Source organism: Osmerus eperlanus, chromosome 6 (assembly GCF_963692335.1).
Source record: "Osmerus eperlanus chromosome 6, fOsmEpe2.1, whole genome shotgun sequence".
NCBI classification, from domain to species: Eukaryota; Metazoa; Chordata; class Actinopteri; order Osmeriformes; family Osmeridae; genus Osmerus; species Osmerus eperlanus.
The window spans coordinates 8393471-8411231 of NC_085023.1; the positions used below are offsets into that span (position 1 = coordinate 8393471).

General features: G+C 41.1%; 1 protein-coding gene across 1 annotated transcript in view; it reads right to left on the reverse strand.

Moving 5' to 3' along the window:
• Positions 1-17761, reverse strand: part of myom2b (myomesin 2b) — a 97972-nt gene that overhangs the window by 53307 nt on the left and 26904 nt on the right. Inside the window, exons 15-22 of the mRNA XM_062463267.1 lie at positions 7703-7877; positions 7487-7608; positions 6551-6738; positions 6282-6408; positions 6027-6205; positions 5799-5913; positions 5237-5399; positions 4979-5085 (exon numbers count right to left, since the gene is read on the reverse strand). Of these exons, the coding sequence (XP_062319251.1) occupies positions 4979-5085; positions 5237-5399; positions 5799-5913; positions 6027-6205; positions 6282-6408; positions 6551-6738; positions 7487-7608; positions 7703-7877 (1176 nt within the window). The remainder of the gene's footprint in view (positions 1-4978; positions 5086-5236; positions 5400-5798; positions 5914-6026; positions 6206-6281; positions 6409-6550; positions 6739-7486; positions 7609-7702; positions 7878-17761) is intronic.

Genomic DNA, 17761 nt, shown 5'->3' on the forward strand with positions numbered 1-17761 from the left:
TAGCTGTATATAACATTTCACTGGGTCTCGCAGCTGTTTGATTGACTGAAATGATTATGAAATGTTATGTTCTACTAGCCATTTGCCTACTTTTGCAAGTCACAGTATTTCCAAGCCCTGATAGTGTAACTGAGAAGACGCAGTAATTCCTCTTTAAAGTAATAAGCCCCCGTTCAAGTGTTGAGTATTAAATTAGCTGCACGGTCTGTAGAGATATTGGGACGAAGCTGCAATACAGTACATAACAGAAAGTGTTTCATTCTGCAGAAATTGTGTAAATGTTTAAAGTAACAAATCATTTTTTTTTATAACACCTCAATTGTTATCATTTGTATAATATTACAGCTCATCTTCGTTGGTCAAAGGCACAATCTTTACCCGGACGTGACTTTTCTGCATGGAAAAGTGATATGTAAATGTAGGGCTACTTGTCCAAAGGACAAGTGCCTCAAAGATTTAATGTCAGGCCCTGAATGATCAATGTCACTAGATATAAAGAAAACGTTGACTTTCACTCGGTGCTATTCACTGACAGTAAAAAAAAATGTATATGTGCACTGCTGTTCGTAGACTAGCTCCAGAGATCGTTGCTGCGTTGCTAAATGATAGCAACTCACCAGGACACTTCACCAACTCTCCACTCATTCTCCTTGGACCATTCATTTAACCCTTGTGTTATCTTCGGGTCATTCTGACCCATCAGTCATTGTGACCCACCGTCGTATTGCGACAAATTTACCTCATACAAAAACAAAGTGAAGCATTTTCTTTTAACTGTCGGGCTGTCTCAGACCCCCCACATTGGAATGGTTAAAAGAAAATTATTTTTATTTGTTTTTGTATTGGGTAAAATTGGGTAAACACAACGATGGTTCGTTATGAACCTTTGGGTCATGTGACCCGAAGGCAGCACGAGGGTTAAAGATCCTGTAAAGCACATATGTCAGAGTCAAGGCCCGCGGGCCACATCCGGCCCGCGAGAAGGTTTTTTACGGCCCCTGGGATGATCTTGATTTATTATTAGAACCGGCCCGCAGACCGCAGCAAGCCGGCAGCCCTGCAGCCTTGCAGCTGCAGGGTCGGGATCATGTCATCTCTGATATGTACAGTACAGTGAAGGCATTTAAAACCAAACTGACTCTGTGGGAGACGCAGATGCGGAAAGAAAATTTGAGCCACTTTCCCAGCTGCCAGACCATGAAAGAGAAGCTCTCTACCAGTGCGTTCCCGAGCGCACAGTTGGCTGATAAAATAGGTATGCTTGCCGCTGACTTTCGACGCCGATTCGCTGACTTTGAAGCACAAAAAAGCAGGTTGGAACTGCTCGGTAACCCATTTGCTGTTGACGTGGAAAGCTCACCACCAAACCTCCAAATGGAGTTGATTGACCTCCAATGCAATGATGCACTGAGGGCAAAATATGCGGCAGTGGGTGCTGCGGAGTTCGCCCGTTTCCTCCCCGACACAATGCCCCAGCTGCGCATCCAGGCTGCTCAAACGTTGTCTATGTTTGGCAGCACATACCTGTGTGAACAACTGTTTTCTTTGATGAACCTGAACAAAACATCACACAGAAGTCGACTTACTGCTGAACACCTCCACTCAATTCTGAGGATTTCCTCAGCTCAGAGCCTTACCCCGAACATTGATGAACTTGTGGAAAAGATGGGACACCACCAAGTATCACCCTCAACCTCAAACAAGTGAACATTACTGTGCAATCACATATTTAGAGTTTTTACTCAGTTCAAGTTTAAAAGTTAAAGTTTAATATTTGTTTTCACTGCATGTTACTTCTCCTTAAACAAAGTGTTGTTTTTGATTAATAGATTTTTGCACTTTATTTTATTGTATTTCAATCCAATTATATTTTAAAAATATTTCAGTTGAGTGGATGATAGAAAATTGCTATTATTGTTTTTTTCTTTGAAGTAAATTTAGCCCACTTTTGCTAAAATAGAAAATATAGGCTACTGATGGTGCCTTGAATACCGGTTTCTTTCATTTAATGTTCATGTTATGGGGATTTTTATATAAAGGAAATTTGTCTTTTGTGTCTGTTGAAAATTAAAGATTACTGACAGAGCCATAAGAAAATATTGCTTTATTTATCTGATAATATTGGAATATATTTGTTAGGTTTTCAGTAGGTTCAATTAGGTTCACTAGACTATATGCATCATTTAAAAAATTTTCAATGAACATTCGAACAGTCCGGCCCTCGGCTTGTAGCTAAATTTTTTATTTGGCCCTCCGTCCATTTGACTTTGACACCCCTGCTGTAAAGCAAATTCCATGATTTGCTTCTCAGTACATTATATGCGTGTGAAATTAGTTCCTGAAAGCATGTGCAAAGCGCGAAAACTTTGTCGCACTGAAATGTGGAGTTAGACCGTAGAACAGTTTCTCTTCCATTTTCAGATCAGGTTTTAATGGGCGGAGCCAAAAAATTACCTATCTACGTCATTTTGACCCATCTACTTCAGATCACTGAATGGCTCCTCCTGCTGTACTGTTATTGTAGCCTACATCAGCTAGCTAGCTAGCTTCAGGATGTCTCCCTCCACCCGCAACTGCATCTTCCCTGGATGCAAGAACTTTAGCTGCGCTGCAATGCTATTTAATTTCCCTATTGATGAGGAAAGGAAAAATAGGTGGATTGATTTTGTGAAGAGCCACACTGATGAAAAGCTTCGGATAAACTCCAACAGCCGCCTCTGCAGTGACCATTTCACGGCGGATAATTTTAACATGGACCAGAGACAGACGGGGTTCAGGGACACACGGCTTCTCTTGCAGCGCAGAGCCGTACCGAGCATCACCCTCCCGGCCGTTCCTCCTCCGGTCGCACCTGTACCATCCACCGTCGCCAGCAGTTCATAACTCAGTTCTGTGTGCTTGTTATAATTATACTAGATAACTTTTCCAGAGGTATCTCTGCTATGAGTTAGTGCAAACCGCTAACTTGATATTAGGCTACTCGGTGTAGAATGATGGTATTTTGGTGAAATGGTAGCTAATGTGCTAGAAGTAGTGCTGTCAAACGATTAAAATATTTAATCGCATTAATGGCATAGTTAACTTGCGATTAATCGCAATTAATCGCACATTTTTGTCTATTCTAAATGTCCCTTGATTTATTTTTGTCCATTTATTTTTTCTCATTTTAATACTCTTATCAAAAGTGGATCTGATTGCTTGGTGCAAATGTTTTTTTTTAATTGAAAACAACATTGCAATCTCCTGGCTTTGACGAGGGGGCGGAGAATTCACCGTATAATTTCGAACCATTGTTTGACATCAAGTTGCTCAGTCTGTGATGCGTCCTCTAAAGACCCGGCAATTCAATCAATTTCCCGGCACATTTGCAATGTAATGCAATGCAGATGTGCACACCGCCCCCTACCGAACAAGATGGGTAGCTCGGTCAGCAGGGAGCTGAAGAAGAGCGGCTACTGTCACTCTGCTGCGCCGCTCAGAATGCTTTTTCGTTCATTTTGCATTTCTCCAAATGCATTTGAATTTGAATTGTGGTCACGATTTTGCAGCCTTAAATGAAAATGCATTTCTGGAAATACATTTGTTCATGTCATGTCAATCATGGCGCGTCATTTTATTTTGATGAAGTGGTAGATGAGGGAGCTGCTTAAAGGGAACATTCTTTCTGGAAGAAGTCACGTGGCCGTGTGCATTGCTTTTTGCCGTGGTGGATCGATATAATCCATGTTCTACCTGTCGGGATGCTTAAGAATAGGGGCACGTGCAATTAGCTTGACTACTTAAATCTGACTTGAATTAGTAGGATTGCATGAGCTGAAATTGGCCTTTATGGAACCACTTAGCCCTGCTTGACTTGTTAAGATAATTCAAGTGACTTTAAGTCAAGCTTTTTTGAGCGGCCTTTATGGAACAGGCCTCAGGCGCGTCTGTGACGTGGGCTCCAATGAGGTTTTGTTCTGTCCTTCACAGACTTTCAGAAAAGGAGCGCTGCAAGGCAGCTGTATTGTAGTGGTGTCGTTAGTGAATGATTCTTTCATTTTTTTTTTTATGAATCGGGAGTAACGAGTAGTCTCAGAGAGTGATTTGTTCATTTTCTCGTGACCGCGCATTGGGACTGATTGATGACTGAGAAATAATTTTTTCACTTCTTAACTGTGTCTTTGGGTAAAGGATTTGTTCCCCTCTCCACTGTGTCTTCAGGTAAAAGATTTGTTCACCTCTCGACTGTATCTTCGGGTACGACTCTTTGGTTCCTTTTTCATGTGACTGTTGCTTAGGCTCAGTAAAGGAAACAGAAAGGATTCGTTCACATGTCAAGTCGACTGTGTCTTCGGGGTTTCGTTAAATATTTACGTGACTGTTTGGTTTAGCATAAAAGACGTGAATTATTTGTTCACAGGTGATAATTACAGGTTTTGTTATTTTCATTGGTTATTTTTGCTGTGATAATTAAATGCTAGTGTTGTATTAAATAACCATTTCAAATCATACAAACTGTCTTGATGTAGCTTACTGTATTTAATACAGGAATTTCGTCTTTTAAAATAGGCCTATTATCTGCCACACAAACAATTACCTTTCCTATAGCCTATTCTAATTTATCTTGGCTGGTTTAGATGCATTAAGATTTCTTCCTTTGGAATATGATAAATGTTTGCAATAGTGGACATATTCAGGCCAGGGACTTGTGTATCAAATGTTGACGCCTTTTTGTCCGGTTAATTGTGGCAACAAAAAAAAGATCTCCCAGAAGAGAAAGATGCCTGATTGCTTCAATGAGGAGGATAGCACTAATAGTACATTACGATTCAGATAGCGAGGGGGTCAGAGTTTATTTATGCCCCGAAATCTTGAAGAAAAAGTGTCTGGATAATTTGTGGCTTGCAAAGAACGTTATAAGAAAGATTGGCTTTTCTAATTATCTATCATTATAGTAGACATATGGCATTTAAGGGAAAAGATCATTGCCTAATGCTACCTTCAGCTGAGATGCTGTAGCTGCCAGAAACACCGTCTGTGTTGGTCACTGACACGGAAAAGGTTCCCACATCCTCCTTATCTGGGTTTTTGAAGATCAACTTTGAGCTGTAAAACACAGAAAAATACAACTGAGCTGTAGAGATAATGGAAAGCAAAAGTCACAGGACAGAGCCGAGAAATCTGATTTCTAAGAGTGCTTTTGTACTTGAGTCAAGTGTTGTTTTGTGTGCGGTCCTCAGGTCTGTGCTATGCTTACATGCTGCCCACTGTCTTGACCATGATGCCTTTGGAGAAGTCAGTGATTTCCTTGTAGGATTTCTTCCAGACAAAGGTGGAGCCCTCGGACATCTGACAGCTCTCAAATGACATTACTATGTCACCTGAATCAGAGTCCACAGAGCAGGACACTTCCTTAACACCTGTAGTGAAAATGGAGTAATCATGAATTGTGTGTCTTTAGTAAATTGTTCATATGACTGTACAGGATAACTTTCCTCAACTCCACTCTTCTTCTCCATTTGTGAGCCTTATTTTAAGAGAGTTCCACAATGCCCCCAAAAGGTGGTTTACTGCCCTGCACTCCACCACTCTAAACCCAGCGGATCATCAATTACTCATCAGATACCCTCCTTCTACAATCTCCTCCAACCTTCTCTTCACGCTTATTATCAAAATGGGAAAACCACAACCCTGACCCAGATTCCCAGCACAATGCTGCTCTGAATTCTAGACTCAACGTCTACTGTGCTTCGTCAAGGGCAGATAACCAATGGAAGGTTTGAGATGAGTGCAGATAGCCAATCCCCGTATTGTGATACCTGGCAGTGCCTTGGCAGTCACTGGGTCAGAAGCCAGAGACGCCACCCCAACGCCATCACTGTTAGCAGCACGCACACGGAACACGTAGGTATCTCCCACCTCCATGCCCACCACCTAGTAAAGAGAGAAGCAGTCACATGGTGTTACAATATCGATTTGGGAGAGGGATATGTTGCAAAAAGTACTTTTTAAATCTTATTTTGTGTGTAATAGTGTATCAGGCTTACCTTCAGGAAGCGATGATTGACAGCTCTTTCGTTAGCGGTTGTCCATGAATCAGACCCCTTGATGGCGTAATCAACAAAGTAACCTGTGATCTCTCCAGCCCCAGTATAAACAGGGGTCTTCCACTCCACCACCAGTGAATCATCACGTATCTCACAGAAGGTCAGGTCGTAGGCAGGGCCTGAGACACACATACCGTGTATCATAACATCTTCTTTGCCTTGACATGCATGCTCCTTATCAGGTGTGGGTCATACCTGGCTCGGCAATGGTCCAAGCCTCACAGCTGAAGACCATGCTTGGGGCGGAGGAAGCTCCCAGGCCAGCCAGACTTGCTCCGTAGATCTGGAACTGGTACTTACTGCCAGCTGACAGGTTCTCCACCTGCACTCAAAAAGGAACACCAGCCAGAACCAGACTTAGAACCACAAAACACTGATACAAATGACTGGTTCCCAATAGAGACCTAGGGTCTGTTAGGATAGTGTCGGGGATATGTAATGGTAGTGCTAGGATGGCGATGTACCTTATGGAGTCTCTGTTTAATTGGAGGAATGTTGACCTCCTTCCACACACTTGTGCCAATCTTGCGTTTGTCAATGTAATACTCTGCTACCTTGGCTCCACCCGAGTGGGAGGGCCGCTTCCAGTTCAGCACCATGGACTGGCCATCACAGTTTAGCAAAGCAATGTCATAGGGAGCAGATGGAGTTGCTGTAACAGTAAGGGGAGCAGTCTTAAGGCATGTTATACATTGTTTTGTTACCTTTGAATTTTGTGATTACATTGCATTTATGATACATGATTGTTATTCCTGTATGTAGTTACTCACTACATTTAAACATTTTACATTTGTAGGGTTTAAGATGATATGATAGTGTATGGTGTGCCTAAGATTAGATCATGTCATGCTGGCTTTCTCTGAGGAGCTCCAGCAGGCTATACACTGGCTTCCACACTAATCTTGCTAGGACTGGCACAGGAGTAAGGGAGAGGAGAATTGCAGAGTACTGGTAATGTTAGAGTATCAAAGTGTTGTTCTACTGACAGGCCAAATCCAGTACATGCTTTAAGTTTATTTCTCTAAGAATCAATAACTCTCCAAAGTGGTAATTGTTTTCTACTAAATACATTGTATTTAAAATACATTGTATTTAGGTTACAATTACAGAATTGTGTCATATTTGCCAATGAAGAAAAACACCAGTTTTCCTCATTGTTTTTAGTTAGGGGGTTTTAGATCATCAGACAGATCCTTTAGAGAAGAGATCATGCCACCAGTTTGAACACAGTAGACTGGTCACATTCTGTCTCTGCTGTTTCTGAATCTGCTGGCAAATCATTGGTGCACTTGGTTTGCTACCTAACTAACAACATGCATATCCGTTCTGTTGAGCGGAGAGTGAGGGTGAGAAAATAAGAGAGAGTGAGAGAGAGACAGAGTGTGTGTTTGTGTACTCACTGAGGGCAGCTTTAACAGACAGAGGAGAGGACTCTTGTGACTCATCACTCAAACCTAACTCATTGATGGCCTGGACACGAAACACATAGGTCTCCCCTGTAGTCAGACCCTGCACCACAAACCTTCACACACATAAAACAGACTATTAATCAGAACAATTCCATGTGCTATAGAGCAGCACAAAGGGTTATTCAGACGTCTGAGTCCTGTACATACTTGGTGCTTTTGTGAGGTTTGTGATTGGCCGACAGCCAGTCCTTGGAGCCTTTCACACAGACGTCAATGTAGTAGCCAATCAGGTTGTTGGGTTCCTTTGGTGGAGCCCATTGAATAAGAACGGAGGTGTCTGTCTCTCTGGTGGCGATCACCTGGCCCGGAGCGGAGGGCACACCTGTACAGTTTACAACATACGGTAAAATAATTAGAGCCGCAAATCGCCGCGAAGCAAGATCAAGAACACTTCCGGGTATTTTTGGCATTCATAGGCTGTTTATCAATCCACGTTTTTCTCCGTTCTTGTGTTCTTGCGAACTCGTTCAACGTCATCTTTCATTGCCCAAGTACGATTCCAATCCAAAGAACACAAGTCACCAAGAACGGCAACAATTCCTGGAAGTGTTCCGGAGAATATGATACGTGTTTGCATTCAATGGTGACTGCAAACACGTATCATATTCTCATGTAGGTTAGTGCATGACATGTGCACCAGCAGATACTATTTTAAACGAAATTCCTGCATTAAAATAATGTATCATGACAGTTTGTATGATTTGGTCATTTATTATCACACTAGCATTTAATTATCACGGCAAACAATTACACTGCACTAAACTGTAAGTGTAAATGTAAAGTGAAAATAACAAAACCAGTCAGTATGATGACTTGAGCGAATATCATTCACGTCTTACTAAAACAGCAGGCACGCGAAAGGGAATGAGGAAACTGTTTCCTCTACTAAAAAATACAATGCGGGTCACATGAAAAAAGGATCCAAAGACTCGTAGAAAGACCGAGTCGGGAAATGAACGAATCGTTTGTTTCCTCTAGCTACCAGTACAGAGCCTATGCAGGTCACGTGAAAAATGATCCAAAGACTAGTAGAAAGACCGAGTCGGGAAATGAACGAATCGTTTGTTTCCTCTAGCTACCAGTACAAAGCCTATGCAGGTCACGTGAAAAATGATACAAACACTCGTAGAAAGACAGAGTCGGGAAATGAACGAATCGTTTGTTTCCTCTAGCTACCAGTACAGAGCCTATGCAGGTCACGTGAAAAATGATCCAAAGACTCATACCCGAAGACCGAGTCGGAAAATGAACGAATAATTTCTGTTTACTTGGACGAGCCTATGCAACAGTCCCGATGCGCGGCCACGAGAAAATGAACGAATCACTCTTTGAGAGGACTCGTTACTCCCGAGTCCTTGTAAGGATTCGTTCAAAATGAACGAATCGTTCACGAACGACACATCACTATTAGCTAGCTTGAAATATTATATACAGATCTTACCCAGAGGTGAAAGAACATGACTAGTCAAGCTCTACAAGGTTGTGCTGGTGGCATTTAATGAAGAGGTCGTGGGGTTTCTCATTTTTTGTTTGAGACCTGTATGCTTTTGCTTCGATTATTGTTGTGTCCCCTTTGTTGTTGATCTTAATGTTTTGGATATATCCTCCCACTGCGCATATTGCAGTCCATTTTGCCTTGCTCTGTTCTGGAGGATATCGGGGAGATATTACTCCAAAAAGAATCCCCTACGTTGGACTCATCACTCTCATGATAATTTTTTTTTCAAAAGATGATTTGATTTTGTAACAGTAACGAAGGTTTCAGGGGAAATGTAGCGGAGTAAAAGTATCAGTTTTCTTTGCAAAATGTAGCAAAGTAAAAGTAAACAGAAATATAAGTAGTAAAGTAAAGTACAGATATCCCAAAAAAACTACTTAAGTACAGTAACATAACAATGGCGGGAACTATGGGTGCATCGTGACTTCCGGAATAAGGTGAATAGAGTACTTGGCTGACTACATGCAGGGTTTTTCCTGCATAGAGAAAAAAAAAGAAAAAAGGCAAAATAAAGTCAGCAATGAAGAAAAAAAAAAAAAAGCTGTGTTCATCCCGCGTGCAATGCAGGTCAGCGAATATGTTCTCAATAGTATGTTTCAAGTAGGCTACAGCCGAACCCTCGTTCTGTTTTGATCAATAGTAGGCTAATCGAGTTGATAAGCGTGTCTTCTTGTCTGATCAATACGCAACTGTGAGGTGCGCGAATGGACAGAGCGGCCAGTAAACTGTCGTTCCCCTGCGAGGGCCAACCCGACGTGCACGAATACACCTGTACAAATGCAAATCAAATTTCCACTCAAAATGCTGTCAAATGTCTAATTTACGATTTCCAACGCAGCCTCCATTGGTATTCTTAACCTGGAATTGTAATATATAGTGCAGTGTTTCCTCTATGGCTAAATTTCTGCCGCCACAGTATCAGAAATCAGCTGTAGAAACTTTTAGGCCGTCTATCAGCAGTGATTGTTAGAGTGCATGTCGGAGAATTGCACGGACATGCGCTTCACACCACAGTTGAGATTGCGTGTGTGCGTCCTTGAGAACTGTAACAGTGCGTGTCCACTGCAGCAATGCGAATCGCTTGCCATCGCTCGCCTTCCCACAGTTCACCACGCTCGGGGGCGTTTCAAACAGATTAATGTAAAATGTAGTTCTCTAAAGTCACTGTTGTAGTTGTCATGGCCAAGTGTGCAGACTTGGGTTTACGTACTCGCAACATCGATCAAAATACAACTTGTATACAAAATACAAAACTGTTTAATAGACATAAACGTTGACATGTGTAAAAAACGTTTTATTATATTACTCAGTCTTCTAATCTGTCGATAAGATAGGGAGTTCCAGCCGGGCTAACTAGCTAGTTACAACAGAACGAAGTTACGTAATGTGACTAGACTGAATTTGAAAGTACAAGCACCAACAACTTCGGCAACCTTGCGCCATGCATCGTTTTTTATTAACATCTCTGTACGAATACAGCTATGTACAGGACTGGGTAAGCAGCCACACAAACGATTAGTTTCTCCTCCACCTAGAAAGCTAGAAATGTTCTATGGTTGCTACGTTACGAGAAACAAGAAAACACTCTGATTGGCCATCGCTAGCGAAAATCGCTCCTCATTTGCATCAAGTTGAGAAAATCTCAACTCGTCGCGTCGCTACCCACAATACACCACGCAAGCGATTCGCCTGGCTCCATTGAAAATGAATGGAAAACATGTTGTCGCTCGCATCGCGTCGCTGCAGTGGACACGCACTGTTAGTCGTATAACTTATGTCGTCAGTTCATTTAAGCCTGTTATTGTATAAGTCTATAGTTCTTGCAAATGTAAATCAACTGGTGATTTGTGTTGTTTGTATTCTTCCCCTGCTAGCTAAATTGTCTGTTGATTAGATAGCGATTGCTGCCCTTGCTCAGGTTTGTATTTTAGGTGCATTATTATGCTAAAGTAGTTTTAATTAATAAAAAGTGGGTTTATTGTTATTATTTGCTACAGAATGCTTAGCCTATCAAGATCAAATGAAGCAGGCAGTGTACATGCTTCAGAGTGGCCTACCTTAATCGATAGGCTAGGCTACGGACCATTTACAATAAGTTGTTACGTCAATTATTAATTGGCAGCATTTAAGCCATACACTCATAAATTATGTTCTATATGGCTTAAATGCTGCTTTTGGCTCGAAGTTGATAGGCTCGAAATTTTTAAGCTCGAATTTTTGGGGGGGCTCGAATTTGAGCAACCTAAATTTCCGAGTATTGAATTTTTGGGTCAGATTTTTTTTTCTTCATTGAAATATGTGAATTCGGTGTTGTTTAAATTATTCAAAGTATTCAATGCCTTTTAAAATTCAAAACATTATGTCACTGATTTGCTTCCATACAAATGTCTATGCCACACAAAAATCTAGCAAAATTGAGAAAGTAGATTTCCACACACTATTTTAATTCCCGATTTCCATGTTTAAGCACATCAAAGAAAATCAGATAACGGGTCGTTTTCTATTATCAAAATGGAAAATGGGTCGTTTTCCGTTTTTTGTTTTCCTATTTCTAAATGGTAGTCGGGAAACAGCTCGTTTCCTGATTTTGGTTTTCTTATTTCAAAACGAAAATCCATTGGCCGCAAAGTACACGGACCAGCTAGACTAGAGATTGCAGTTATTGAAAGGAAAGAAAGAAAAAACGAAAATATTGATGTACGTAGTTAATTCCGGTATGTGTGTGAAGATATGGAGAGTAGTTGAAGTGTGATTGAGAAAAAGAAGATATGTTATTTTGTTTCGTTTTTTTCGTTTCTGAACATTGGTTTAGTTGCGGTTGGCTAGGCTAACTGTAACCGAAGAGGAGAGGTCCCGTCTGCTACACTACGGTTGGGTGGAGAACTGTAGAGTTACCTCGGCCGTATTCTCCTCTTTTTTTCAATTGTTTTTGGGAAGATCTAACTAAACCATCGATCTGAGTGAACCATCGTTCTGAGTGAATCATCGTATGCGGCGTACTCTTTCCCGGAGTACAGTACTGGAGTAGAGTGCAACTCCATCATCAACAGTGCTAGCAAATCGAGGTGCTAGCGATCGCTGTGAGAGACAGAACAGAAAGAGAACAACTTGCTACGACTGGTAGGACAAGGACCTGATTTTATTTGATTGATTTATATATACTTCTTCTCCAAATCCACCGTGAAAACTAAACCCACAGTATAACGTAAAAATTAAGACCACATTAGCTTAATATGAACACAGGGGCGTGTCTAGAACATTTTGAACAGGGTGGCCAGGCAGGGGCACAGCCTCAGAGCAGGGTGGCCATCAACCACGTATCGAGTTCACTTTTTTTATCTACCCTTTCTGTTGTAGGTAATGAAACACTGCAGGAATTTACCATTATTTATAGATTCCTAGAGTAATAACAAACATAAACAATATAACTGATATCATCTTTACTGTATTACATACTTATTAAATCTTACTGATGTTCAGAGGACATACCTTGATGAGCAGACACTGCATCAGGGACTGTTGGGGGCTCATTGCTGCCTGTGTCAGAGTCATTTCTTTGTTCTTCAGAAAGTTCACATTGTTCATTAATATTATGTTCACCTCACGTCAGCCTTATGTAGAATTCCAATGATTTTTTCTTTTGTATTGTATGTGTAAGTATCTGATCACATGATCACAATGACTCTTGCTTAGAGACTTGTTGCTCTTGTGGTTAGTGGTAACTGACTTAAATTTTTGTACTCGCTGTGATATATTGTTTTATTATTGTTGCTTGCTTTTTTTACACAGGTACACTTGCACTTATAGCAGTTCATGTTGTTTAATTGTAACTTGTTTAACTACATGCTCTTATGGTTCTTCCCTTTGGCACTTATTTTGGTTGTTCACAATGTGTGCTTCATGTTTTGGCTACTCGCAATGTTTTGTGGCTATCTCGTTGTTATGATCAGTGACCTATGCACTTTGTAAAGCTCTCTCTTGGAAGTCGCTTTGGATAAAAGCGTCTGCTAAATGAATAAATGTAAGTAGGCCAGACATTATTAGAATAATCGGGTGAGAGTTGGGAGTTTTTGACACAATTTTGAAAAAGTTATTAAGATTTGTGAGGATTAAGCTATTTTCAGAGATGAGTGATTTTCTATAATTTTGTTTGAAACTTAATTGAAAAAGTAAAGGCTGCGGAAGTAGGCCTACAGCAGACATTGTTAGAATACTCTGGTGTCCGTTTGAGGTTTTATATTCATAAAATATAATAAGTCATCATTTGTCAAAATTGTCCCTAACGCGACGCTGCAATGTAGCGTCTTCCGAATGTGAGACGAATGTCGAATATGAAACTAACTTCACCTCGGTCATCTTATGACTGAAGTAAGCCAGGATCATGATTTCCACGTAATATACAGGCATGCAAACAGGTCAGGGGTAAAAAAGGTGATAACGATACAGCGAACCCCCGACCCTCTAGGGGGGTCCGGGTGGGGGCATGCTCCCCCAGAAGAAAATGTCTCACATTTTAAAGTTAAACGCACCAATCTACTGCACTTTGAGAGCAAAATTAAGAGGCGAGATGAATGTAGAAAACCTCTCCCCACTTTGCCCCTGAATGGCTGTGAGGTTTAGGCATTAGAAGTATCGATTGGTTCCAGAGCCAGTTGTAAAGTTGGGGGTCAGATGGCTGAGCGGTTAGGGAATCGGGCTATTAATCAGAAGGTTGCCGGTTCGATTCCCGGCTGTGCAAATGACGTTGTGTCTTTGGGCAAGGCACTTCACCCTACTTGCCTCAGGGGGAATGTCCCTGTACTTACTGTAAGTCGCTCTGGATAAGAGTGTCTGCTAAATGACTAAATGTAAATGTAAAGTTGCGAAGCATGGGTAAAATGCGGTGTTGGCCAAGGCCACGACCCCCACCCCCTCCAAATATTTTCTCATCGGATCTGCACAAATCACGTAGGTGACCCATTTTGTTTTCAAAAAGGTGAGTTTCACCTAAAGGTGAGGAGTTTGCATGCCTGAATATCGTAAGCTTGGCAGAATAACAATACAATTCATTGCGTTACTTATGTTAACTACTCTACAAACCAAATATCATGTGAAACTCTTACAGACAAATGGGTATTTAACATCTTATAAATAAAATGTCTCACATATCGTGAATGCTTGCTAGCTAGCATGCTATTTATCAAAGCAAACTACAGTCTGTAGAGACTTTACATCAGGCTATTTTTGGAATACGAACTGTATTCCATACACCGAAAGTAAAGGGTGTTGAATAGCGTCATACAAGTTTCTAGCTCATGTTTAGTTTCTGAATGTTTATATCCTTACGAATATCTCCCAGCACACATATGGAAAAATCAACGTTAGTATCATCAGTCTTCTCTCATACTTCTCCAGTGTAGTTGTTGAACATGCCGCTCAGCCCCTCATATCATATTGTAGATTTTTTTTCATTGGCCAGTATTCATGCATATGGACAAGACTGTCAGCAAATAGCAGATCGCATGGTAGGGGTGGCACCAGTGGTGGCCAATCACTTTTCAGTGGTGGCCAGTGCCAACCCTGGCCACTCCCTGGACACGCCCCTGCCACATTGAGGCATCGCCTCGAATTGCACATTGCAACGAGAGAGGGTACAATTTCTGGGGAAATTGTAGGGTGTGCTTGCTTGCGTCGGTTGCACAGGGGTCCGTTTTTTAATGACATTTTTACAACTGATATTTCTGTATATTTTATATAAAAAAGCATACTTATTATTTATAAAGATTACATAGATTTAAAAGCATCTTTCCCTTGCTGCTCATTTACAACTCAAAATACGAGTGAAATGTACAATGAAATAGATGTCTTCTCATTTCCCCTGCAGGAGGCAGCCTCATAGTTGAATCAAAACGAATAAATTTGGCAGACCGGTGTAAAAATTGACCTAATCTCTATGATTTAAACGTCCTTTTAAGTTTTTCCCTTCTCGTGATATTTTTAGGCATTTAGCCTACTCATATTGCATTCATTCATTAATAAAGAACCCCCTTTGAAGATTATTCTACGACGTTACCGGCAGTAGAAGATGGAATCGCGATTCAAACAGTACCATCTGCTAACTGAAAATATGCCCCCAAAAACGTAAATAAGCTTGACATTTATTAAGGGGAAAATCCCTCGTTCATAAAAAGCTCACTGGTAGCGATCATTGTCAGTAACAACGCAAAATGCGATATAGCCCTGTGTGGAGAAGCTGCCCCGGTAAATTGTACTACTACAGTACAGTACTAGACTACTGCTGTGTTCGTCTTGGTAGCGATTGCGTTGGTTTAGGCTGAAATTAATTATTTTAATGAACAGATTGACAAAGTTTAGGCTGTGGCAATGAAGTTCAGGTTAGTAGTCAGTTTCACTTATTGAAAGACTTTTGAGTAAGGGGAGTGCCGAACATGTTCTGTCGCCGTTTGACTTCCTAAACAGCTGTGGAGATGTTAGCTACTCACTAGTGTCTCGGGTAGGCTACAGCGTTGCAGTGAGTTACACTGGTTTGAAACCACAGGTAATGATAATTTCACCCACAAATCGTTTACTTGTAATCTAACGTCACTGTGTCCAATCCCGACCGCTGTAAACTCCTATTGTCCAAACCCCGTTTGGGTTTGGACAATAGGAGGTCCGACAATAGGAGGTCCGGTCAATCCGGTCTTTTTGCCAGCATTTTCTTTTGCGATCGCCAGCAAAGTGTAAGTAGTATTATTTTAGGCATACCAAACAATCTACGTGTCAAATTTCATGAACATATATGGACGTTTACATGTCTAAATAATATAAGGAAGTTACTTTGGCCGAAAGACCACTTGGCGACACTCGGGCGATGCTTGGGCGACGATCTTTACTCTGACAAGTGTGTCTGTGTTGTCATCGTACTGCTACTATATGGGTTAGCATATGAGTGTATTTCAACGCTAGCTTAACACTACTTTGTCTAGCCAATGAAAATACACGATCATGTGTGACGTGATCTGTAGTCGAGGGGAGGAAGGGATGGGGGCTAGCAAACTTTGAGAAGAGTTCAACAAAACATCCAGCAGGTGGTGGTATACAGTAAAATTGAGATTTTATTGCATAGTTTGGAGATGTTGAAGCGTGATATCTTATTGTGGAGGACATAGCTACGCCCCCGGTCGGGTTTGGACAAGGGTAGCGCACGGCTAATTTACCGGCGCCAGCGTCTTTTTACCGGCTCTAGTAAAGGCTAAGCTAACTCTAAATGTTTTAACAATATTTAGCTCGAAAGGTAAGAAGTTAAAGCTTAACGTGAAATCAGTAAATCAGCTGAAAACGTGATACGCTGCAGTATGTGTTGCCCGGGCAACAGAGGCTAAGGTCATGATGCTAATGCTTCAGTGAAATAGTAGACTACTGTTTCCGAAAGTAGATATACTTCCTTAATAATATCAGCTTATATTGTACGTTACACATCACAATTGTGTGTCATATCACAAAGTAAAATGAGCAAATAGTTATCACCCAGGCCTCTTTGCTTGTTGCGTTTCTGCAGCTGCCTTGCAGTAAAGCAGTTGGCCTAGCCATCTCCCAGAAGTTAACGAGCTGCTAAACTACAGGGTTCCCGCGGGGTCTTAAAAAGTCTAAAATTCGGAACTTTAAATTTAAGGCCTTAAAACGTCTTAAAAACGGCCAGATTTTCATCCGAGGTCTTAAATTTCATTTAGTCAGGTCTAAAAAAGGTTTTACCCTCGTTCATTTCCAGAACCGCTGGCTGCAGAAAGTTATGACAAAGTAGCAAAAAAGTATTGAGTCGCAGCCTACAAAGCGGAGCTCTACAAACGAAACCAGCAGAACGCTGCCCTCAGAACGTTGGTTCGGTGTGTTGTAGTTCTTTCTGGGGGATATTGGTGTTGGTATGTACACGGTGATAAAACTACAAATCCTGTTATAAATGCAATACCTGCCCGCGAAATACGTCTGCGCTTCCACAGAGTTTGTTAAAGTTCGGCTACGTGTGGAAAATGGGAAAGTGTACTTTCAACGAGACATGGCTAGATCACAGCGATTTCCGCTGTTGGTTACAAGCGGTACCCAGCTCCAGGTACAAGGCTTGCTGCAAACTTTGCCCCAAAAATATTCAAAAATTACTAATGTGATTGTTTTATCTGCAAATTAAATTTATGCTTTTTCAATGACTGAATTCATTGAAATAAAATGTTTTTTTCAGAATTTCTTTGATTTTAATATTTTTTGGGGTGATGCGTCGTGTAGGTCTTAAATTTCAATCTTTATGGTCTTAAAATGTCTTAAAAAGGTCTTAAATTTGACTAACTGAAACCTGCAAGAACCCTGAACTAATGTTCTGCTAGAGATAGTCACGCGAGTTTTCGTGACGTTAGTGACGCCACAAATACTGAATTTCTACTTAAACCGTGCAACGGAACGTAAATACAAATACAAGCAACTCAATCGCTACCAAGACAAAACTTTTGACACCTAGGTTGTCTATGTAGTCCAAATATTGACTGAGCTTTAGGGGGGCAAAAAGAATAATAATAATACCGTCATTTTCGGACTATAAGCCGCGCCTTTTATCCAATTTTTTGACCCTTCGGCTTATATCACGGTGCGGCTAATCTATGGATTTTTACAGCTAACGGCCACTAAGATATCAGTACATTTTCGCTTCTAAAAAATATAAATATTCAAAGATGTGCACA